The sequence below is a fragment of the Saccoglossus kowalevskii genome, chromosome 18 (assembly GCF_978046115.1).
Source record: "Saccoglossus kowalevskii chromosome 18, keSacKowa6.1, whole genome shotgun sequence".
Taxonomy (NCBI): domain Eukaryota; kingdom Metazoa; phylum Hemichordata; class Enteropneusta; family Harrimaniidae; genus Saccoglossus; species Saccoglossus kowalevskii.
Window position 1 is genome coordinate 24,261,260 of NC_140658.1, and position 25,061 is coordinate 24,286,320.

The 25,061-nt window shown below is 36.2% G+C and overlaps 2 protein-coding genes across 2 annotated transcripts; both read left to right on the plus strand.

The window, feature by feature from the left end:
* Positions 1–14,597: 14,597 nt before the first annotated feature.
* Positions 14,598–18,393, plus strand: LOC146731958 (uncharacterized). Its single transcript, XM_085493021.1, has 7 exons — positions 14,598–14,683; positions 15,598–15,701; positions 16,525–16,671; positions 16,909–17,021; positions 17,461–17,560; positions 18,074–18,090; positions 18,298–18,393. The coding sequence occupies exons 2-7, from the start codon at positions 15,617–15,619 to the stop codon at positions 18,391–18,393; spliced, it is 558 nt and encodes a 185-aa protein (XP_085349147.1). The 5' UTR covers positions 14,598–14,683; positions 15,598–15,616.
* Positions 18,394–21,848: 3,455 nt separating this feature from the next.
* LOC146731959 (uncharacterized) lies at positions 21,849–24,570 on the plus strand. Its single transcript, XM_085493128.1, has 5 exons — positions 21,849–21,941; positions 22,394–22,509; positions 23,534–23,729; positions 23,997–24,073; positions 24,222–24,570. The coding sequence occupies exons 1-5, from the start codon at positions 21,849–21,851 to the stop codon at positions 24,280–24,282; spliced, it is 543 nt and encodes a 180-aa protein (XP_085349254.1). The 3' UTR covers positions 24,283–24,570.
* Positions 24,571–25,061: the final 491 nt, after the last annotated feature.

Below are 25,061 nucleotides of genomic sequence, written 5' to 3' on the forward strand. Positions count from 1 at the left end.
TGAGGCCCTGACCTGAATCACTGCACTAACAAGCATTGAGACATTTGTTATCTATAACTAGAAATAGGTTTTACATGTATTAATCCTGAGGCCATGGCCATAACCATTGCACTGATGACCATTGGGACACAGGTTACCTATAACTAGAACTGGGTATACTAGTTTCAGAGGACTTGACTTGACTCACTGCACTAACTAGCAATGAAACTTTTGTTACTTATAACTAATACTGGGTATTATTAATCCCAGAGAACCTGACCTAACTCACTGCACTAACTAGCAGTGGAACTTTTGTTACTTATTATTAATCCCAGAGAACCTGACCTAACTCACTGTACTAACTAGCAATGAAACTTTTGTTACCTATATCTAGGTCTGGGCATTATTATACCGAGGGAATCTGATCTGACTCACTGCACTAACTAGCAATGGGACTTTTGTTAACTATATCTTGGACTGGGCATTATTATACCCAGGGAACCTGTCCTGACTCACTGCACTAACTACCAATGGGACTTTTTTTACCTATATCCAGGACTAGGCATTATTATACCCAGGGAACCTGACCTAACTCACTGCATTAACTAGCAATGGGACTTTTGTTATCTATATCTAGGACTAGGCATTATTATACCCAGGGAACCTGACCTGACTCGCTGCACTAATTAGCAATGGGACTTTCGTTACCTTTATCTAGGACTGGGCATTATTATACCCAGGGAACCTGACTTAACTCACTGCACTAACTAGCAATGGGACCTTTGTTACCTATATCTAGGACTGGACATTATTATACCCAGGCAACCTAACCTGACTCACTGCACTAACTAGCAATGGGACTTTTGTTACCTATATCTAGGACTGGGCATTATTATACCTACAGAACCTGACCTAACTCACTGCACTAACTTCATGTACAAATCAGACTTTTGTTACTTTAATATACTATTACTGGGTATTATTAATCCCTGAGGCTCTGTTCTGGCATTTGTTAATGAGTACTGGGTTTTATTAATCCCAGAGAACCTGACCTAACTCACTGCACTAATGACCAATGAGTCATTTGTTACCTATAATTAGGACTGGGTACTACCGGTATTAATATTAATTCCCTGACCTGACTCACTACACTAACTACTAATGGAAGACTTGTTACCAATAACCCTTAGGCCCTGTAGTTCACAATGATAAGTATTAAACAATCTATTAGATATAGATACCTAACTAGAGTTAACCACGTAACGCCAAAATTACCCTTCATTAATTGTATCGTCTTTTAAGAATTGGTAGACAGTAGAGTAAGTTGTCAATATAGTTTGACACAGTAGCTGCAATACAGGCTATTGACTTCAACGACAATCACTCAGACTTGGGAATTACAACGCCACAGTTGCACATTACAGTTGTAGAAGTATTCATTCGATTCACTGTATGCGACCTACACTGTCACCTATCAATTTAAATCGACTACACAAAATAGAAACACTGACCAACTCATCTATGTTGGCTACGCCAGTACGTTATATCCCATACAAAAGCGTTAACATCATACAGAATCACTATATATCTCAATGATTTAAAACTATATTATTTTGAATATTCTACAAGCAGTGCATATAATACCACTGTAAACAATGGGTCAGATTATTTGCTGACATGGTAACTACATGCAATACGTGGCATAATATATTATGTACCATAACTTTAACCCTTTCTAGCTTGTCCATGACTGTGTGCCCGAGGCTCGCCGTTCCCAACGATGTACGGTAGTAAATATATAACAAGATAATCAAGTTATGTGACAAGGAGAACACGAATGAGGGGACTGCTTTTACATATGCGTCATGTTATTGAATTAAAAGGGACAAGTATCATTTTGTATAAAGAGTCGTAAAAATAATACATACATGAACCGATGCTCCTTTAACAGTGGTGCTACACAGCATCATCACCACTACAATGATCGTTAGATACATCTTATAGTCGGACAAATTGAACAAGAAAGTGATAAACCTGTTATATCACACGGGAACAAAAACTACGCGCCTTTTACTTGTTACAACCAATATCAGCTGTGAATAAGCGAACGTGTTTTAAATGATAACTATAGTATGTTTATGGGATAATGTCAGCTTGGACCAGTATGCTCACTTTGCAATTGTTTTAGATTACACAGAAATAACTCAATATTGCGAACCGGAAATTGGATTGCCAAGTATCGGCGGTTTTGAATGAATTATATTATATCACATTATATTATGCCATTCTGTTGAAATCTGCTCGTAAACTGCATCTAGACCCAGAACGAGCATACCAAAATATGGATATGCTTTTTTTTTATCACGGCTGAGTCAACTAAAGTTATCTTTTGTCAATAATATCGAATGTCCCTCAATGGCAAGCCGATGACCCACTTTGTCATGAAGCGTAAATGTCCTATATAAAGGTTGATACGACAAGATAAACCATTGGAATTTAAAAGCAAAAACAAAAAGCAAGAGAAGTAACATAGAGTACGTATACAATATGAATCCTAATTGCTGGGACAAATAGTATCACATTATTTACAAATCGGGACCAGTTTTTGACTGAAATTGTAATGTAAATTAACAACTGACAACGATTGCCTGATTGCAATTCAAATACATAAATAATGTTCAAACACTGAATTAGTAAGAGAAGATATAATACTATGCGCATAGATCATAGTACTGCCAGTAGTCAAGTTTGTGCCTTGAATATATAATAATAGATTATTATGTATAATTAAAAATCTGTCACTGTTACGCCAAAAGTTACAGCGTGTCGTAATTGTGCGATATTGCACTGGGCATTTTCATCCTACATATTAGAAAACGTAAATTCCAAATAAGGAACGATTACGTGCGTGAGCGTAACATTGCTGACCCCAGGGTTTGACCGAACCTCACACAAAGTACATACCAGCGATTATCGAGCTGTTAAAATTGCAATACTACTTACGTAAATGCCAGCTTGTCAGAGTATGCATTTAGCGTTTACATTCGACGAACGTCGTTATTTAAGTGGATATAACATACTCAAACCTTAGTCTTGAACAGCAGACATTATGTAGAAATTTACAACGAAACAATCCACAAGAAGAAAACAAATCAGTTAACGATTGCAGTACACTAAATGGTCAATTCAGTAGGAGAAAGATATATGAACTACATGCTCAAGAAAAGAGTGATTACTTTCTGCTTCACATGTGGTACATGCCATATATAATTCCGAGTCATAAACAAGTGATTCATCTATGAAACCAGATATTTAAAACAGACAATTAAAAATTGATGCCATCTGAGAACGTCTTTGTAACAGTTTTATCGTATTCAATCTCAGGCTCATTATATCTGCTAACTTGTTTGTATGTTCAGGCCAGTAGTTCTCTACAATAGTCGTTTAAAGAGACTGCATATGTACCGCATGTCCTGGCATATCAAATCAGCTCAAAGACAGGAGAGTGTGGGAAGCATATATATAAGTATGGAGCAGAGGAAACAGATTCAGTACTCTTCTTAATCTCAAACTCAACTAGATATATCATTGGTATTTATACACTAAATTTAGAATTGTTAAGTACATCAAAAGTACACTATCACAAATTTAACGAAATGCGGAACTGACGGATTTGGCTCCCTTTGTTTTTTCTAATTTCTGTAAAAAACCTAAACAATTAATCAGCCAGAAATGGAGAACAATTTGTTGAGAAATATCCATTTTGATTATATAGAAATACATTGGCAGAATGTAAAAAAAAACCGAACCGGGACAAGATGAACATGTTTTTAAAATTGTAGTGATGACTAAGAAACATCTGTTCTATGTCACCCATAACTACTACAGAACACCTCAACAAGGCACCAATGAGACTGTTCATCTGGTCTGGCCCTTAAAGCAATGCATCGTTCAGGGAAGTTCAATTACACCTTCACTGGAGCCGAACACTACTCTGATCTGAGCTTTCCTAGAGTGGTTTACCCCAAAGTGAAGTAAATACCAAGCGTTGTCAGGAGCTAATTCTGTATCAGGGACAGGACTGGCGTGTTGACGTTCTATTACCTTTTCCATGAATTGGAGGTATCATTCCATCATATCTGGTTTTCGTTCTAGCTGCTTCAGAAGATTTTTGAAGCGACTCATTGTTGTCCGATAGTTGTGTGGTAGTCTATTTGGATCGTATCTAAATTGCCCTTTCTGTTGATGTGGGTACCGTTTTGCATGTAGTCTAAGAAGCGTTTGTATTCTGATGGTAATCACACTGCTTTTTGTTGTCTAGCATTTTTGTAACATAGACATGGACATCTGTGTCGTTCTGTGTCGTTCTGTGTTGTTCTGTGTCTGCATAGAAAGAGGATGGTGGGAATGTCCCATTGCTTTGCTTGTAACAGGATATCTTCTCTCTACATTTGTTCAGGATGAACTCTAGTAGTTTTTCAACTATGGGGTTCAGAACATGTGGTGTGTTCAATATGCTGAGAACAACACGTTCTTCTAAATCTGTCTACTGAGATCTTAGGTTATCCTTTGGTGTATTTACTGTACTGAGAAGAGACAGTTTTTCAGTTGTTGGCACACACTCCGTCTGGACCATATATTCAAAGGTTTTTCGTCAAGTCAGAAACATGTTAGGATCACCACCATACACCTCAGGTTCTTGAACTGGTAGGCGTTGACGAGCTAATATTTTGATGTATTCACTGGAAAGGTGTGAGGGCAATTTCGCCTGCTGTTCTGAATTGCTGTTGTGATATGTTATTCTGTACCATACTTGCATCCCATGGCTGTTTGGAGTGGAGAAATTGTATCATACCCGGTAAGTGTAGTTGGTGATGGAGGTCTTAGTTGTTGGTTGAAATATGGTGAAGCTTGAGGTTTGAGGTTATGTTCGTTAGATGTACTAAAACGTAAGGCATGATCATTGGATATCTCCCGAGGTAATGTGAACATATGTTGTGTTGCTCCTTTTTCCACTACTTTCTGAAATGCTTCTGCGCTTGCCTGTGTGACTGCTGCCTTTTTCTTTGCTTCTATTATTTTCAAATTGGCTCTGAAACTGGCTTCCATAACTGCTTGCCCCGCTTGCTGTTTGGCTATGGTTATTTCATACTCAGCCTCCTGTGCTGCCGCCTCTACATCAGCAAATGCTTGTGTGCGGGTGGTGCTTAGCCTTGACGATGCCCTTGACGATGCCCTTGACAAGACCGAGTTGAGGTTCGAGTTTAATTCTTGGAGTTCTCTGCCTTGCCACTATTTCCATTTCAATAAGTTGTTTATGTTATATGGAAACGTGGTTCTGTATAATCTGCGTCTTTGCGTGCTTCCTCTAAATGGTCTTGGTCATATAGGTTCATTACATCTACGTATGTGCAAGGGTAAGGGTACCTAGTTCATTCATAAAAATGTGGATTCGCTTCGTGTGGTTTGAATACTCCAGATAGCTAACAAGTTTTTTTCGCAATCACTGATGGCATTTGCTAGTGCTTTAGGTGTTAGCTTTCTTTAGCATTGATGGCGTACTTTATATCTGCGTTCATCGACAGAATCACCTTTCTGCTTATTTTTGTTATCTTGTTCATCATACTGTTCGGAATATACTTAAGTTTTATTGTCACCATATTCTGTCATATCTATTCCATCGAGTTGGACTTTACTATATTCTGCCAGTTCTGTTCATAAGAGTACATTCACAATGTTTCTGAGTTCTTTGGGTTATTAACGGTACACACAAGTAACATCTGAGTTTACCACTAACCGTCCTGATAATCTATGTGTGGTATTATATACAGATGGTTTCTGTTCACACTGGTGTACCTATACAGTACACATGTTCAGCCTAGCATACCATGTAGAGGTCACATTATCTAAACATCAGTATCTGTTGTGTTTACTGCCACTGTACACTGGAGACATCAACATATTTACTGCAGTATTGATTACGATAATTCACTGTTCTAGGGTCAAACTGCGTCTAATATACCCATACTAGTGTCAACCATGCTCAAATAATCACCCCTCCAGTGCTTCGGTTTACATCAGATTTATTTAAAACACGGTGAATTCTATAACATAAAAGCAATACAGACACTGTGAAAGTAACTGTAAAACTATTTGTATCTATCAGGCAACGATGTGACTACATAAATGACTGTAGAAATATTACATATTTTCAGTAACACAATGTAACATACATGTCTAAAATAAAAATGTTAAAAAAAGTTCGAAAGATGGTTGACTTACATCAATGAGTCTCTAAAGTAGTATATGCCTATCATAAACAAGCGTTTTAACGCGATTCTAACATGACCTGTGATGGCGCACTCTACATGCGTAGGTGGTGCTGATAGCAGCCTTTCTGTATGGTCGAATTACAAAATAACTATAACAATTGAAATTGGAAATAATTATAAACTTGCCTACAGCACATTTTCCACACTGGCGGTTTCCCAAACACATTTACTAGAATTATATTGTTTTTTCATAAGCTGTATGAGAGACAATAATAGACCATTCATTAAAATGTCCTGTTTATTTGGCCAGTAGCAAATTTGAATGGGATTGTGACTGGAGGTCGTCGTAGAGGGTTATAACTATGCTACACTGTTAAAAGCGGATTACCGAGGGTGCGATAACTCTCATGTTATAATAGAAGCGGAAAAATATTCTAGACACAAATATTCAGTTTTATTTATTGTACTCCATGGAAAAACTAAACTATTAATTACAATGTTTCAACAACAGTTACTGTCACCTTAGTACACAGTTGAAGGTCGACACAAATACCTGTTCAGATATAAATATTGTGGTCATAAGTGGTTAGTTATGCAGTAAATCACTCGAAATGGCATCGTACACCAGTGATATAGGAACAAAGTCTATGTTGGCGTTCAATCAGAGGCGGAGCTAACCCGTTTATCGGCATATTAACTGCTAGCCAAGACACCTCTCAGCAAATAGGTTCACCAAGATTTCTATAAGTCAGCTTACCCAAAGAGTGCTCAATTGCTGTAGACTTCAAAGTTTGGCACAAGGTTAAGACATATGGGTTCACCATTTTGGGAATTCCACAGATCAATTCCACCGTAATATTCCAGAACATTTCTAATAGTATGTGATAATGAGGTCAGATTTAGGGTCATGACCCCAAACATCGCCCTCAGAGCTGGGATATAACAACAAAGAAGCTGGGATGTCATGCATATGTCGTCTGGGTGATGAGTTCGATATGCCACCATAATGAAATGTCAAATTTCTCTATTCAGCCTGCAGTATAGTGAATTGCTTGATGCATAATAAATGTGTATTTATTATTTTCAGCTAGACAGCTTAGTGCAGCCGCCACATAAAAGCAACATACCATATATTTGACCTAAACAGATCTAGATATACATATAATTGATAAGATAACATTTCACCAATTTGAAACTTAGTAGCTAGTTTTTATGTACATTGTAAATTTATGTGCTTGGGTTATTATTCAGGGCATGAAATAACCCCACGCATTGGGTTATATGAGGACAGTACTTAATACATGGCAGGAAAATAACGTTTCAGTCGGTGAGACAAACACTATAGCCAAACCCACAGTGATTTAAAATATATATTCACCACTGCTGCCAACCATTATGCAAAGTAAAAAAAAATGGAAATTGACTCACTATAGATATAATGTCTACCTAAGCTGGCTTGTATCCCTAACACAGATTAAGGTGGCTTGGGATTATAGACATTTAAATTAACATAGACACATAAATCATATTTTTTTCGAGCACTAGTATTTCATCGGAGAGGTCAATACAGTGTCAATACAGTGTCAATGACATTTCATGCACAAATCACCTCCCACTTACCTTGTGAGCTTGTGATGCCGGCGAGTTTCTTTTTACGTAATTTGTATAGCCATTTATATAATACTTTCTAGCAGCTGTGACGCTACTAAGATTATAAGGATGTGTAAGTTAATTGTGAGATTGTAGCTAAGTGGATGGTTAGAATTATCGATATAATTTCTCAATTTTTTTATCTCAAACATTTTTATACATGCTCCGTATTGAGCTAATGTCATTAAAGTAGAGCACAATATGTAGTACCCTATTTGGGAAGCTGTCTATCCTCGTTTTCCCAATTTTCGTTTTCAGTTGGCACTAGAACGTTGTTACAGTGGGTCATGTAAGTTCATTCATAATGATTGTACGACATGTGACTTGCACGTATTTAGATCTGCGCAATGCATGGTGGTTTTAACCATAAATAATATCACCATCATTGTAATTTTGATCATGCACGTGGGGTAGCCTCTATGTAAACTATAGCAGTCGTTGCCAAACAAACAAGTATATGTGATACGGAACTTTGTGCGTATTATTTCTAGTTTAGAGACCTTATGTGGTAGTATTTGCTATTTTCTATGCTTGTGTATATTTTACTTGGACCACTACCTGATTACATCTTGGTTTTTGTTGACCAACTTCCACTTTTTGTCAAAGCAACCCCAGTCCCAATTTGTGTAATCCGTATCAAAATCACCTTAACATACAGAAGGAACATTTCTTTATTTAAAATACGAATGTCTCAACTACAGTAAGTATCACTGAATTTATACAAAAGAAAATAGTGGGTACTAATTGCTTTGAGTCAACTCAACGCGAATCATATCAAGTTACCGTATTTGCTCTATTGAAGTACATCTCAAGACATATGAATGCATGCACGCCAAAAAATACAAATGCTTGGCCCATATCAGCACTGGCTGGTGTTTAAAGTTTCAAATAAACCGTCTGATGTATCCTTGGTAAATCCCTTGACACGTGTTAAATTAATTGTCCATGGCTCTGATGATCGAGGAACAACTGTGGTATAAAACAAGGAATTCTATATAATAATAATAATAATAACATTTTCTTAAGCGATGTTCACTGCGTCATACACCGCTGTACAATACATGAATATAAATCACATTAAAATTAAAATAAAAAGTTTTCAAAATACTTTAAAAATAACTTTACGATTAAAATTGGAGTTGAATGAGAAGCTGTTGATGAGTTGTCAGACTTCTTTTAAAAACATTGATATTGATTTAGTGACGAATTGAGAGTGAAGTTCATTCCACAAAAGGGCGCATAATTGCTAAACCAACGCCAGCCATATGGATATAGGAGAGATGATGACCCGACAGGATTTTGGGGTCACAAGGTCAAAGGTCAAGGTTATTACATACATGAAAATTGCCTTTTTTCCAAATAACTGAGAAACTGTTTAATGGATCAACTTCAAACTTGGATTGAAAGTAGAAATGACAGTAATCTGATATGATGTTGGAGTCACAAGGTCAAAGGTCATGTATGGGGTCATACGTGTAAAACAAAATACATGTGACTCACAAACTTATCTTTTGACCTAAATTGACAGAATTTGACAACTCAGCAAAGTGACTAAATTACATACAAATTCATTTCTCTAGCGATGTTCAAGGAAAATCCATTCTAGTGAGAAGAGTTAGGGTTTGGCTATCATGGGGCATGTTGTAGTCTACTGGGTGCTGTTGGGATTCTGTCAAGTGTCATGGTTCTCAAATTATGGGGCACGTTGAAGTCCACTTAGAGCTGTAAGGCCTCTGTCATTCTCGTTATGTTACAAAAACAAAAAGAGACTAAAAGTAAAAACTATTTACAACATACGTTTGGTTTTAATATATACTGCATGATGCATGCATGATTCAGTAGGATATGAACTTTCATAAAGACTTTTACTGGTTAATACGTATTCAGCATTAAGCTGGTTGCTCAGCATGAAACCTGATAATGTTATGATGTAAATATTAAAATACGTGTATGAAGTAGAACACTTTTTATGTGCCTTTTAAAGTCACACAATATTTGTGTCAATTTTTAATTTCCTCCCTGTACCAAAACATGCATGGAAGTGTGATAAATCAATAAGCATAAATCACAGTGGCATACATGTTATTAATTATGGAAAAATTTAAGTAAGTTTATTTTTCTATACAGGAAAGATACAAAAATTTCTGCTACCCACCTATACATTTTGAAATAAGTCCTCCTCTTCAAAGTTCTCGTCATCTACTTTGTCAATGATTGGCTCATCATCTAGTGTAATCATGTTATCACAGTTCTTGCACTTGCATAGTTCCGTACAGGGAAGGCCCATAGATGCACAACACTGATCATCTGCTCCTGGGACTTTACATTTCGACATTCTGCACTTGCATGAAGTCAGTTCGAGAATGCTCTGTTAAGCTGGTTCCATATTCATCCAGTTTATTCCAAGCCCTTCGTTAACCAGCTTCCAGCTTGACCAACTGGTGAAGGAACATTCAACTGGCTTTCTAAGCACGTCTCTAAATAGCGGTTTGATAATTGGCTCTCTGGATATGTTTCATGAGGGCATCTTTGTTTGGGGGCATGATGTCTTCTTGCCTAGTAGTCATGGAAAACAGAGCATATCTTGCTTCATTCACCAAAATGATTTTGGTCATTCCGTACAACTTACAAACAAATTCCTCCAGAGTAGTAATCAAGTCATCTGTAAGTGTGAATGATTTTCCAAGCTCCTGAAAAGCCTTGATAAACTTTGGAGTCTTGGACATCAGTGAGAAAGGTTTGGTCTTTCCCCGTCCATAGACAGCACTCACGGAATCATTACCCATAAATCTGTGGAGGCCTATGGTTGCATTGCTGATGTCATCTCCTAGATGATGCTGTATCGCCTTCAAGTCAATTGTCCACTCCTTATCTTGCTTTTCAGTGTGAAAATACAACGTGGAACCGTCAAGTTGGGCAGACACGGCAATGCTGATGATGAATACATCTGTATCTGGGCTCTTTATGATGATATCATTCATACCCATGTTGCTGATGTACTTTGCATGCAACATCATCCTTGTGTCAGCCTCTTCTTGAGTAGTGTACAGCTCTGGAATTGCTTCACTGACAGTGGTACCTCTACAACACGATAACTTGTGGCATTGTTTAGAATGAGTGAGGTATACATGAATTCAGCTGCACCACAAGCACACCACATCTCACATAAAAACTTGGTAAAGTGTTGCTTGTTAAAGCTATTTGCCAAAAATTTCTTCCATTGCATTGGAACTAGTTGATCCTGGTTTGCAATCTTAATCCGCTGGGACCCTCTTACAGCACGCTTTTTGTCTTTTTGCACCTTTTATGCTGACAGATGGATATGTGTCAGTAACAAAGTGGACAACATTAGATTTGGTGCTTCTGGCAAGGCACACTGCATCCTTCAGAATTTGCTTGGCAAACTCTTCTATGGTAGCAGGCACCTTACTTGCCATCCATCAATGACCCATACATACTCTTGTGGTGGATCCAAGGTTGGGGGTGACTCTAGTGAACTTTTAGATTCCACTTGGTGAAGAAGGGTAGCCTTGTTGCTCTTGACTAAACATCCATCTTGTTTACAAATGGCTGGAGGGTACGGGCTTAATGAGTAACTTAGCATCTTTCGTTGATCAACTTTATGCACACGACCGATGATAATAAGCCTTGCTAGTAACTCACGGGCACTCTTCAGTACCACTTCTTTCCCTTTCATGTTGAATTTTGGCTTGTTGGAACTGGCAAAAGTCTTAAGCTTCATCTTGTTAATTGTCTTGTTAAGATCAGTATTTCCTTGTAGTCTGGTTTTGGCAAAGTTGATGAATGCTTCATCCCACTTATGTCCTGCTACTAGGAGATCTGTGCGCACACTGACTTGTGCAACAATTCCTTAAGAGAGGTGTACAAGATCATCAGCATCTGTCTCTCGATCTACCACAAAGTGATTTGTCATGTTGTTGATGGTACTCATGATGTTGGCTACATCTTGCTGGTCCCTTGTCATCCTGCTTTTTGTTAGATCTTCTCTTTTTGAGCACTTCTTGCTTTTACCAGCCATCTCTTCACATTGACTTGTGATGAGGGCTCTTTCGTGGTGACCTCTGACCCAACGTTTGGTAGCTCCTGGATTGTTTGAAAATCCCTTTACTCCTCCTCTTGCCTTTGTGTCCCTGTTCACTGTCTGTTCAATGCTCATGTCGCATGCCACCTGTGCGAATCCTAATCGTGTTGGCGTTGGACTCCAAAATAACCCTTCATCACCTCATCATGAATGTAATGATGGGTGGTAGGAAGTTGGGTCATCTCAATCCAATAAACTGGCAGGTAGCGTACATAATTTGTCCTGTCATATGCAAACATCCACGGAAGCAGGGCTCTGATCGAAGACAGATGGAGTGGCCAATTCCCTTCTCGAGTGGCACGTAAGAACAGGAGAACATTTTCTACCATGTCAAGATATGGAGACCACAAGTTGAATGTAGCGTCCTTCTTTCCTTTTTCAATGAAATTCTCATACTCATTGATCAATGCTTGGAACATCTCTCCTTGAATTTTGTTGGTGAACTCACTTGGAAATGACTGTTGTAGAGATGACACCACTTCCCTGTACTGGTGTTGCTTCTCTTCTTCAAAGGTACACATGAAGCTCTGCCAGTGCAAGCGATGAAGTGCTTCAGCCATTAGTTTGTGACATCTCATACTTCTATTGTAGTTGTAACCATTCATAACACCAGTGACCGAACCTGTAGCTACTACACCTGCTTCAATAAGCATGTCTTGCAACCCTGCATCCTGAAATAGCTTTCCAATACAAGCAAGAGCTGTCATTGTCGTGTGGAAAGACCCGAGACGAATGACTATCTTCTCCTGAAATGTTGGTTCTTGCCAGCGAATTGTTCGTGCTTTGCAATAAATGGCCTGGTCAACCACTATCACAATGGCTGGAAGTTCCAACTGATGTGCTATCTCCAGACTTCGGTGTAGTACTGTGTGGACAGTGTTAAAATCTGTCGGGCTGGTATCTATCACTGGCAAGTATGCTATTGTTCCCTTATGAGGGACATTGGATGAAAGCAGTTGATTAAATCCTGTCCATGATGGCAGCAGCCGTTCCTGTGAGGATTTAGCAACATAGAAGGCTGCATCCTTTTCTTTGTTAGAATGGAGAATATAATTGTACTGACTCATCTCAAGTGGCACAGAACCAGCAAATGTCTCTGGTGATGATTTCCTCTGGCCATTGAATCTCACCAGTGCTGCAGCAGGTGTAGGCAAATATCTTTCTCTTGTCCTCTTCTTACTCTGGATGGGTAAAGCATGAGGTGTTTTGGCAGGAACATTGTCGTGTTGTACAGCTATTCCATTTGTGTTGTGGGTTAACGCTGTTTAAAACTGTGCTCCATCGTTTCTCTGTGAAAGGCTTTAGATTTTCGATTACGCCAGAACAATGAACAAAACACCTACGATGAGGCGAACTTTCCGAGACGGAAATGATGGTTTCACGTTCACTGTGTTGAGATATGCGACGACAACACTGAAGCCGCGCCGAATGATACAATGTTTCTGATTGGCTGCTGCCCGGTAATCTGTAATTTGGGCGGTTGGATAGGCCAATCGAGTGCGCCGATAGTTAGCGACATAAGAAGCAGACGATTTTTGGAAAAAAGCAATGGCTTTTTCATTAAAATACTAAATAATGCCCCACTTCCCAGTCTGGGAACTGCAATAATTATAACAGAAGTAAATCTCCATTTCTAAATACATTTCAGGTAGTCACACGATGCAGAGAACAAGACGAGCTTAAAAATCATCTCACCCCATAGTCTATAATTCATTATTTAGCAGAATGCACAGTATGCGAGTTTCTTCTTCACAGAAGCAAACATAATGTTATAATGGATGCTATCTTAGTATAAAATGGTGCATGTCAGTTTGATTGACATGCGTCATTCCAGTCTGAATAAACATAACATCATTAAATCATATGCACACGTATCAACTTGCAATGCCCCTTTACCGACTAGACATTTGATCATACGACCTTGAATAATAATCACGTTGGAAGATCTTGTTTCTCTTTGATTGAATTCGTGTACACACACGGTTATGAAAAAATGTTGGTGATTAGAGAAGGATACTAAGATTTGCTCACATGTATGAGTTAATTAGATACATAATTAGACAACCATAACAATACCCGCTTATTGTAGATACGCGAGTTTAAGTAACGCTACTTTGACCAATGCAAAATATGTTCCGAGTCATTTTTCAGGAACATTTGTCCGGGTCAGTTCCTCCTTCCTCTGCAGGTGTTATGAGGGCTTGACCATAGGTCGTGTATTCACCGACTAATGTATAATAGATTAGCTGTTGAAAATCAATAATGATCAATAATGGGCATCATCATATTATCACGTATTCCCAATATTTGTAAAATGCCAAGCCCATCTATTTTTGAATTGGCCTTCAGCAATTGACATTGTAAAACGCAATGTTGATAATGTTAAAGCACAAAGCAAACCATAAAGCCTAATCTACTTGATGGTCTTGTTATATTAAATTCCATTGCTATTTTCTGCAGTAATGCATGTAATGATTTTATTGGCATTCATAGGTGCCCCGTAATAGCCAATCAGCATGTATTATGGCTGCTCTCACTATGGCAACAGACAAACATTTTTTTTTAAATGCACGTGTCTGTACCAAGAAAACATATTCAGGCTGGGGCACAATGGTCGAATGCGCGCAGACTTTACGCAACTGATGATCCTATGTTGTTTCATATAAAGTGCGAATTTGAGGTGAGTAGTATTACAATAAAATGGATTACATTACTGTGTATATAACACCAACATTGTCTATGTGTCTATTCCAGGTTTGGAATTGTAGCATTGTTCGGGGTTCAATCGGGGCTAAAATATATGAGTACGAAGATTGCTGAAACGTATTTGTTCCCATAAATCGCCTGGCGTTTTATATTTCCCATTTATGTTGTTTGGAGTACATTTATCTTACTGAAACTATAAATATCGTTGGACATGTTCGGTAGCGCAAATGCAAGAGACGATAAGTTTAACATTAAATTTTCCGATTGTTATACAATTTGTACAGTCTATTTGCTGCTGCTAGCGTGCGAATGTTGAGTGACCCCGTTTGCGTTGAAATATTAGCCGATACCCAAGCTCAGGTGTCGATTGTGATCTAAATTGCCCACCTGACACATGTATAAAATACAATTTGTCGCAACACCAATCTCCGGCTTTTCTCGGTCGAGTAAAAAGTCGATCTAAAATTCCTGGTAGTTCATCTGATAAACATATCGGGGTTAATACAGCATTCGCGATTTACAATCTAGATAAAGACAATAATGAAAATACACATACGTCACACAGAACAATGATAATAAATGATGATAAAGTCCATGCCTTACTAACATAAATCCCCATCATTACTGAGGCGTTGATGTAGTTAAAATTTGTTTACAATATTCGAGACAATATCGGCATACAGTAGCCTTCCTGAAATCAAATTCAGGTTCTTAGTCATCTGTCATACCAGTAATTTACAAATCTGTCATCCGCGCACAATGTCGCATCCGTCAACTCATCTACAAGTAAACAATAAATAAATATTAAACATTTCAATATTCTCGTTCATATTTATGTAGATTAACCACGTTGCTATGACTATAACACAAAAAGAAATTGTTTTCTAGAATCAATAGAAGCAACAGCATGATGAAAGGTAGTAAAGTATCACCGGATGACGATAATAACGAACCGGAAGAAGAAAGACAAAACGAAACAAAGATACAGTCAGGTAAATACATCTCTACCATTAACGATGTTATAAATCATTTCTTATGTTGAGTAATGTCGCACATTGAATTCAACTCCCATTAGATGACAAGTTTTAAAAGTTGATCCATGAAAAGTAAGGTCAAATTTAAAAAAAATATATAATTAGACTATTTTTTAAATCAAATAGTAAGAAGCATTATAACACATGTTGAATGTACTTATTTATGAAACCCATTCAATTACACCGATACTGGCAATAAACATTGTTGACCTCGTTGACTGCCAGTACCAGTCTGCTATCACCAATCCAGGTAATTTATTAATAAGTAATAAATGGCAAATACATTATTCTGATATCATACTAACTAAAATATTTCGAAATGTATGCATATCGTCTCTGGGAAAAGGTTTTTTGAAATATATGCATTACATTTTTGAGTCAACACAACGCATATAGAAGATGGTTGTGGATTTGTTAAACATGCAACCAATGATTTGTTTTCATTTACAAATGAAACAAATCGACGGATTTTCTATTTTGTTCATTAATACCATTTAAATTCGCATTCAGTATCATTTATTAATGCAATACATAAATAACTCTACAAGAAATTGTATAGAACAGTGGATTAAAATTGCGAAAGGCATCACTGCATGCGCCGTTTTAGTTTCATGCACAATTGTCATTTGAAATATTGATAGATTTTGATTTTCATACACGGGCAGATGTCAATGGACGCAAAATGTGTATGAAATTTCATTTTGTTTTTACTACAACGAGTAATTTTAAAATGTCACGTCGTAGATAATCGCCTGATTTTAACAGTTTTCTATGTACATAGCATTCCATATAGATAAGGAACCAGATTCACTCCATCGGGCAGCATATAATGGTGAATATGACAACATAATTACACTGTTGAAAACAGAAAAAATCGATGCGCAAGATAAACATGGTCGAACACCATTGATGCTTGCAGCCATTAAAAGTAGGTGGATCTGTATAATAGTTATCTCTAGGGGTGGGTAAGTGATTGGCATGGATACTTCAATATCGTGACCAGCAGGGATAAGCTAATTGATTTCTTCGTTTTGATTTGTTTTGGCTTTGAGTTGGTGCATTTTATGTAGATATAAATTGTATTTCTTGTACCCAGTTGCAATAAAAAAAATAAACTCGCATAACGAGAATTTTTTTTGCAACTACTCTTTTTTTTATTTCACAGATCACACCAAGGTTTGCAGGCTGCTGCTAAGCAGTGGGGCCAACGTAGACATAATTGATGAAAACAACGAGTCATGTATTACTTTTATGTTAAATGCGAATATGGTACACATGGTAAGCTATTTGTGTCTTTAAGTTTTCTTTTAGATTTATCTTATAGTGATGCCCAATCTTAAGTCAATTTAAATTTGTACATTAACACCAATTACTCGAATACTAACACACGACAGCGTAACTTTATAGAAATAAATATTAGTCATGTGCAGCCGACATTGTGCTCCTTAGATATTTATCAGTTATTGTGTTTGACAAATTGTAAACAGTGTCTAAAACTATATGTTATTGTCGTATTAAATCTTGCTTCACACGCACTGATTACAAATAATTAAGTGGCAGCGTAGTCAAATGTCAAATGCCAATGAAAGCAGATTTCCAATATTTGTTTTGAAACTGGTAAGGACTATATATATATATCGTTATGCGTGGCGATAGATACGTTATTTTCAGTTTTTTTACCGTTGTAATTTACCGTGATGAAATGTTATGTACGTAGGCAAAACGTGCATTGGACAAGCTGTATGTGAAGGATTCTGATAAACGTTGTGAGAAATATCAGCTAGATATATTGGAACCGGAAAGGAAAAATAAGAAAGGTGAGTGATAATTTTTAGTTACATACTAAAAAAACATTTCAATATATTCTCTATAACATCTCTGTGTTTTGTTACTTTATTTTAGTATTTATTTTTAGGGTGTAATTTTTCATTGATAATGCGTCTTATAGTCCTGGTTTTAGCATATCGAAGGAATAATAATACAATCTATGAAAATCTATTTATCTATTAAGTTCAAACATAGAATGGGTCCCAACTTTGTGACTAAATTTTAAGTGATTCAATTCACCCAAACTATATCATTTTCTATTGGAATACCTATTCAGTATTGTGAATGTATAGAGGTTTAGTTTGGCGAGTGGGTGGACTAAAAGGTAACGTGGCTAAACCATTCGTTGTTTCGTAATTTGTAAGTAGCTATCAAGTAGCTATATTTTAAATGAAATTTTGTACTCCACTACTGTATGTGTACGAATCAGTGTTGATTGGTTTATTAAGTTATGTTGGATGTTGGTGTTATTAACAAGCTAAATATTTTCGATTTCGTTTCAGGTTATGCACGAAGCCCGGTATGAAATATTTGAGTTATTAGTTTCGACTTATACATTTGATAATAACTTGATCATTATTTACCACATACTAGTGTACAATGGTACAACCTAATCAATAGCTCATTTTCTACTAATCTATGTTTTGTATCGCGGTACCAGGCTTTGTTATTATATGTTATTATATAATAGACTGTGATATTACATGTCATATTTCTTTTTTTGCAGCTGCAAGTTATTGTTGATAATAATCTCTTTGAACTCATCGATCATCCCGTTATAAAACAAATTAGTAAACGGAAGTGGAAAAAGTTTGCCTGGTAATTCTTTACTGTGTTTTCACCATGTTCTCACTACGGCGTTCTCCAAATTCTCCGTGGAAGACGCTAGGCTGTCATTTATATAATATCTCCTCAAATTACCATCACATTCTTACGATGGCGTTCCCCAAATGTATGCATGGCAGAAGTTCGGTACGACGACAGAGTTCCCAGCAATTTTTTTCAGGATAATAAGAGGTTATTAGAATACCTTAAAGGTTGAACGAAGAGAGTACATCGGGAGTATCTACCGACGCGCATCTTTTCCCTCAAGAATACATTATGAGAATGCAAAAAGTTTAGAACAGAACAAGCGAATTTCTTTTTGTAGAGTCCAGTCAAACCCTGGTGGTAGCCATGTTTGTTTTTATTATTAGAGGACGCTTACGCGTGTATTCATTTCATATTTGGAATTCGCATTTCCTTATATGGCAGGATGAAAATACCCCGTAAAATTACAGCACGCTGTAACTTATGGCGTTACGGTGACAGATGTATAATAATAAATGAATTTGAATTGTGAATCATCAAAATAACTAGTGTTTTATTGTTTCTTTTAGGAGGGAAGCAATAAAAGATTTAATCTTCAACATAATATTTGCTATGTTGTGGTGGAATTTAGCAATGATAAAACCTCATGCTCGTGGATGTTATGAATTTCCGTTCGACTTGTTGCGTGTGTTACTATGGGTAAGAAACGCATAATTCTTTTTGTAATTCGAAGATGGCGCATTCGATGAAAGTCATTGGCATCACTTCCAGATCAGATAAATATGTTATCTTAACAATCTATTGTAACTCTATTCTCAGGCGATTGCTATTGGATGCACAATTTGGTTCATTATCAAGGAATGTCATGAATATAAGAGATCCAATAAAAGAGTGGAGGTGATGTTATGAATTTGTAATTTGTTTATTCAGATTTAACAATAAATAATTTCTCATTGAAACCGGATTGAAACGACACAGGGTACTTTATTATTGCTAAAGTTAATAACTGTTTCTTGTTCGTTTATTTAGCTAATCGCACAAGCATACACACATTAAATTGACCTAAACGTGTTTCAAATACGTGCTAACAAATATGTTACTTACGTTAGAGTGACCCTCAGAGGGTAGTGTATCACTGAATCATGACTACATTTTTTTAACATGCCATTCTTTTCTATGAATTACCTTGTTTATTTGTTGAAACGCAATATAAACGATTAGAGTTGGCTCTATACACTTAATATTTTTTTGAATATGTATGTTACTTTGTTCATAACACTTTGTATTGTTAGACCGCTATACCAGTATTAAAAACGAATATTTCAGTGTGAAAGTAACTATAGTATAACAGCGTACCATCATTGGATTGACACGACTAATGAATACATTCATTTCGTGATAATCTGTGTTTTCTTCAAATATACATCGCAGAATTTGACTGTATTGCTAAAGCGTATACATAAGAGTCTTGATATGTATGAAAAACAAGAAACTTTTAAACCAGAACCAAGTATTAAGAATAGGTGTCCGCCATACTTTTATGATTATTGGTAAGTTGGCCATCTATTGAAAGATTAAACAAAAAACACGATTGATGATATCTTACTGTCACAGCAGTACACATTTTTCAACATTTAATTTTTTTAATGTTTACCTAAATCACCGAAATATTCGATCATCGCAAACGTTAGCCATTGGACTAACATTGGACTGTTTACAATGGCTAGTTACATTTGCCGTGTCGCAAGTTCAAATCCCGTTTGTTGCATGTGTACAAGTTCGTAGTTTGCCTGTAATTATATTGTTTTCACCAATGTATTCGTCTCTGCTGGTTGTTATTTAATCTAACTCGAACAATGTCAGTGCGTTATAGAGTAAGAAGTACGCGTCTGCTTTTATTACGAGGCGTAATTGCCTGATGTTACTCCGCATCTCACTGCCTGTTTATATTATAGTAATGTTTCTGTGATTGATGTTATTGTGGTTGAACCAGAGTCATGCTATTCTCATTACTAAAAATAACATTTTTGTGTAATGTACCTAAACGCTAAACTGCATGCATGTAGTGAGTTATAAGTTTGTAAATAGTATATGGAAGAATAACATAATTAATTTACCGTGTACCAAACAGTTGACAAGGATCACCAGAGTGCGATATACAAACGTGTTTCACGATAGAATATATTTCCATGTGTCACATACAACTAATTACCGAATTCTACTATATACAAATGAACAATTATTCAACATATTGTTTTCAGGAATTACTTCGATTGGTTTGTGTATTTTCTCCTGATGGTGGTAGTTTTAACTCATTTGGTAGATATTGGCATTGCATCAGATGAACTATGTCACCCACAGCACAATGACACGAATGAAGATGAAGATGACGCCGACCACTGGGAAAATGAAAGCGTGGCAGGGAAGATGCATTTGGGATGGTTTGCATTCACAATTCTTTTTGTTTGGTTTCGATTATTCAAGCCAATCAGACCTTTCACACCCTTGGGTAAGATTTAAACTAAATAACTCGACTCAGTTATTCTCTTCATATCATATCGACAATGGTGAGTTCAAGAATATACAAAACACGTGGTACTAATATAACATGTTATGCATTACTTTACCATTCTGGATACAATCATGAATAACATCGACGCTACAATACGCCATTCCATTATTCACATCATCTTATATCGCCTTCTTAATATCAAACTGACGTTAATGGCTGAAGGCAAATACGTTCCAATTGACAACTGCATGTGACTGCGTTGTCGTAATGTATGAGTGACTATGTCAATCTTGACTAGGACAATAATGAAAGAAAATGATCCCATACTTTTCGGAACACCAAATATCTCTTTTCGGACGGACGCCTAATTCGCTCGTATTCACGTGTCTAATACAAAAAAGGGCACACACTTGTCCAAATTTTGATATTAGGAATGGTACGATTCAATCTAAAACTTTCAAATATTGACAATACTATTTGTTTCACCACTGGTTATAACTGTCTGCTACAATAATATTAATATACTATTTTTATTCAAGGTCCTTTCATCGCTGTAATCTATGGTATTATCATAGATATTATTAAATTTATAGGGCTTGCCTTAGTGTTTTTTTTACCGTATAGTAAGTCGCTTATTATTATTTCATCCTACCTAAATATTAAATAGAAAATTGATATTATTTTGAATTAACGATGTGTTTGATAACGCAGAATAAATGGGATGGGCGCGTCTAAGACACTTTTGTTTGAGGAAATAACGTTGGGGTAATTGAACTGGTTTTCAAATCATGAATCTTTTTTGTGTCTTTGAGTGTCGGAAACGTAATAGTTTGTCTACTTTTTGTTTGATGAAACATTCAAACTGTAGAATATCCATATTTTGTAGTGAGTTTTAATTATCTAATCGCAATAATAATAATGTTGCTTTTTATACCTTCTCAGCGTGCTCATTTTGGATGATATTTGGGGGTACTGAATTTTACGAGTCAGTTAGTGCAACTATATCCACTCTGTTCCGCATGGCACTAGTGGATGACTATAATTATAGGGTGAGTTTTTTAAAATCCAACTCGAATTCATTAATTTAATTTTGGAATTTTCATAATACCGTGACTTGTGTATGTCTGCAACAAATGACTTAACATCGGAAACTTGGTACTGAATTTATGTTGATATATACATCGTCTATTATATTAATAATTATCATAATAGTCGATATAAATAGGAACATAAATTAAGTCTTTTTTGTGACCTTGCACGGCATTCAAGAAAAAACTCTCGCAGTATTTGTCATTCAAAATCTCTGATTATATTTTGATTTTGAACAGTTTCTTTTGAGAATTAAATTTAGAATGTCAATATCAAAGATGAGTTGTATTATTAGACAAGTTTACTATATGAGGCAGATGCATACCTTCTGAAAATCAATCGATCGTCGCCACGTTTACACATGATACTATATCTCCTCGCCCATTAATATAAAATCAATGTCCCACTGCAGGAATTACGGGATATACATCGTGTTATGGCAGATCTTTTGGTTGGGACCTATCTGGCTATAGCAGCTATAATATACCTGAATCTGCTCATTGCCATGTTGTCTTACAGGTTTTCCAGGTAAGATACGTCAGAAAGGAAGAGTAGTTTACTAATTTGTACACTTTAGTGGCATAATCTCTATGAAAATTGAAATGACTGAGTTGGTCAACTTTAGCCAAACCTTTCCTAATAATTTTGTTTTGGAATTAGTCTTCTACGAAATATTAACCACGGTGGTGACATGAATTAACGAGGAATAGTTTAACCGTGACCCGTGCTTTCCTTTTGGATTTACGATCGCATGCTATGTGGAAAAGATGCACCGATGCTAAACTTACTGAGCTAGTTAGTTGTCTATCTTTGACCACAAGAAAACTTACAACGAAATGTATTACGATTTCTTAATTAGCATGCTAGCTTTACACTTTAAAAATATATGCAAGTGGAGAAGATACATCTATATTCACCGAGCCTGCTATCTGCAGCGTTACGCGCCGTGATGACGTTAAGCGTAATACTAGTCTCAAAGAAACCAGGGGTGCCACTTCTGACTTCGGAAGTCGTTTACGCATTGATACTTTGTTGTTTTGGTGGATAAAGCGTTATACAACTACTGAATAAATTAACCAAACCAAACAGCCTCTCTCTGGTCCACCACAGCCTCTGAAATGTTACTTCCTTTAATTAAAAAAATGAATTTCCCTCTACCTTAGCTGAAATTAGTATTAGAATGCAAGGTATTATATAAAACACAATTAATACGTAGATATACACTACTGAAGTGTCGTTAATCCTGTTACTTTTATCATGTCACATTTCTGAGGGTTTGCCATACCAACAAAATATGGTTAAATTACTTGATATTGACGCATTTGTATGGGAAAGACAACAGACGTGCTGTTAACAATAAAATGGCGTTATGTTCACTGTTTGTGTCATCAATTTGATTAAGATTTCATTGCTCTGCTTGTAGATTGGCTGATGACGATCAGCTGCTACGATGTAATGAACTGATAAAGGTATATCCGATATAAGTTCTACTTGATTACTACATACAATTAATTCCTCCAATTGTAACATATATTATAACATTTGTTCACAGCATATATGACAAAGCTAGTTCAAATGCAATGATGCAAAGATCGAAGATTATTCTAATCATGGAGGACAACTTATCTGACGAAAAACGAGAGGAATTCAGCAAAGATATTCGTGAATACGAAAATCCCTATGCAGAAGAATATAGCGTCGACGAGGAAGAGAGAGAAGATGTAATAGAGGTTACATTCAAAGAAAAGGTATGGTGAAATTGGAAAGATATTTAAATATTTTTTACCAACAACCTTTAAAATATATTCAAAAATATGTCAGAGAGTGTGCTCATTTATTCTTTTCCTGGTATAGCTATATTGAATGGATACCACAACAGTTAATGACTGGAACGACCAATGGTAACTGGAAAACCAATTCTAGAACACACCTTACAGATTGGGTTAGCACCGTTTATGCTATATCAAAGTTATATTCTCGGTTATATACTAAAGACACGATATTTCTCTTTCAAGGGGAGAAAGAAGACACTCTATTTATTGGACTTGAATGACTTGAAAAATAAATTGAAACGAACAGTCAAGTGTACATGGTGGGTATATAACAGCTATTATTATACATGGAATTGTAGTATTTAGATTATACTAAATTTGTTTGCTGTGAACAAATGATCATAACAATATAAAGGCAAAAAAACCATTTGGTCATCATATCAATAATTATACGATATTTCTCTCAAGTGAAAACCACGATGCTGAATCTTCTGGAACATCGGACGATGAGAATCAAAGATCTAGTTGAAAAGTATAATAGAACATCTGCACGAAAGAGAAGCTGGTGAAAAGACCTTTCCGGGAATCTAATTTTCCACGTACATCGAGGGGTATTACGTCTATATCAATTAATGCATTCTAATCAATTTGGCGTCTAAAAATAGCAATAGTGTTTTCGTGTATGTTTGAAAAGTAATGTTTTACTGTGTGAATACTCACATATTTGTCAGAATAAACAAGTGAGCTATATCAATTCTGAACATTGTAAAAAAATACTTAAATGTTTAAATAAATGTGATGTTTAATACTCAAGTTAGACATTGTTTCTTTCTTGTAAAATTACAGTTGTTTTGCAATAGAGCTTTTTCGATAATTATACATAGCTCAATCATATGATCGATTCCGCCCATGTCGTTGACATTGCTATTTGCTGTTGCCGTCTGTTAATAAGTATTTTATTTGGATTTGGTATTAATTAACTACCACACATGTAATCTCATTTGTCAATTGAAGAAGCATTATGTGTACGCCGACCTCTACTATGTCAACGTCAAGTTATCGTTTTATGTCCAAAGGTATAGGTCGGTGTATTTAATAACATTTCACCTGAACTAATCACCTGTCTTCAGTAGTTGTAATTTGATTATAATAAAGCTATTTAACTATATGTTATACGAGGTGTAAGTTCAAATCGTTACACCCACATATTGTTAGAACAAGTGAAGTATCTCAGTAAATGTTAGTCAATGTGTGTATTTGGCGTTTGGCACAGGAATAGCAAATATGTGATATGCACTTATAATTACC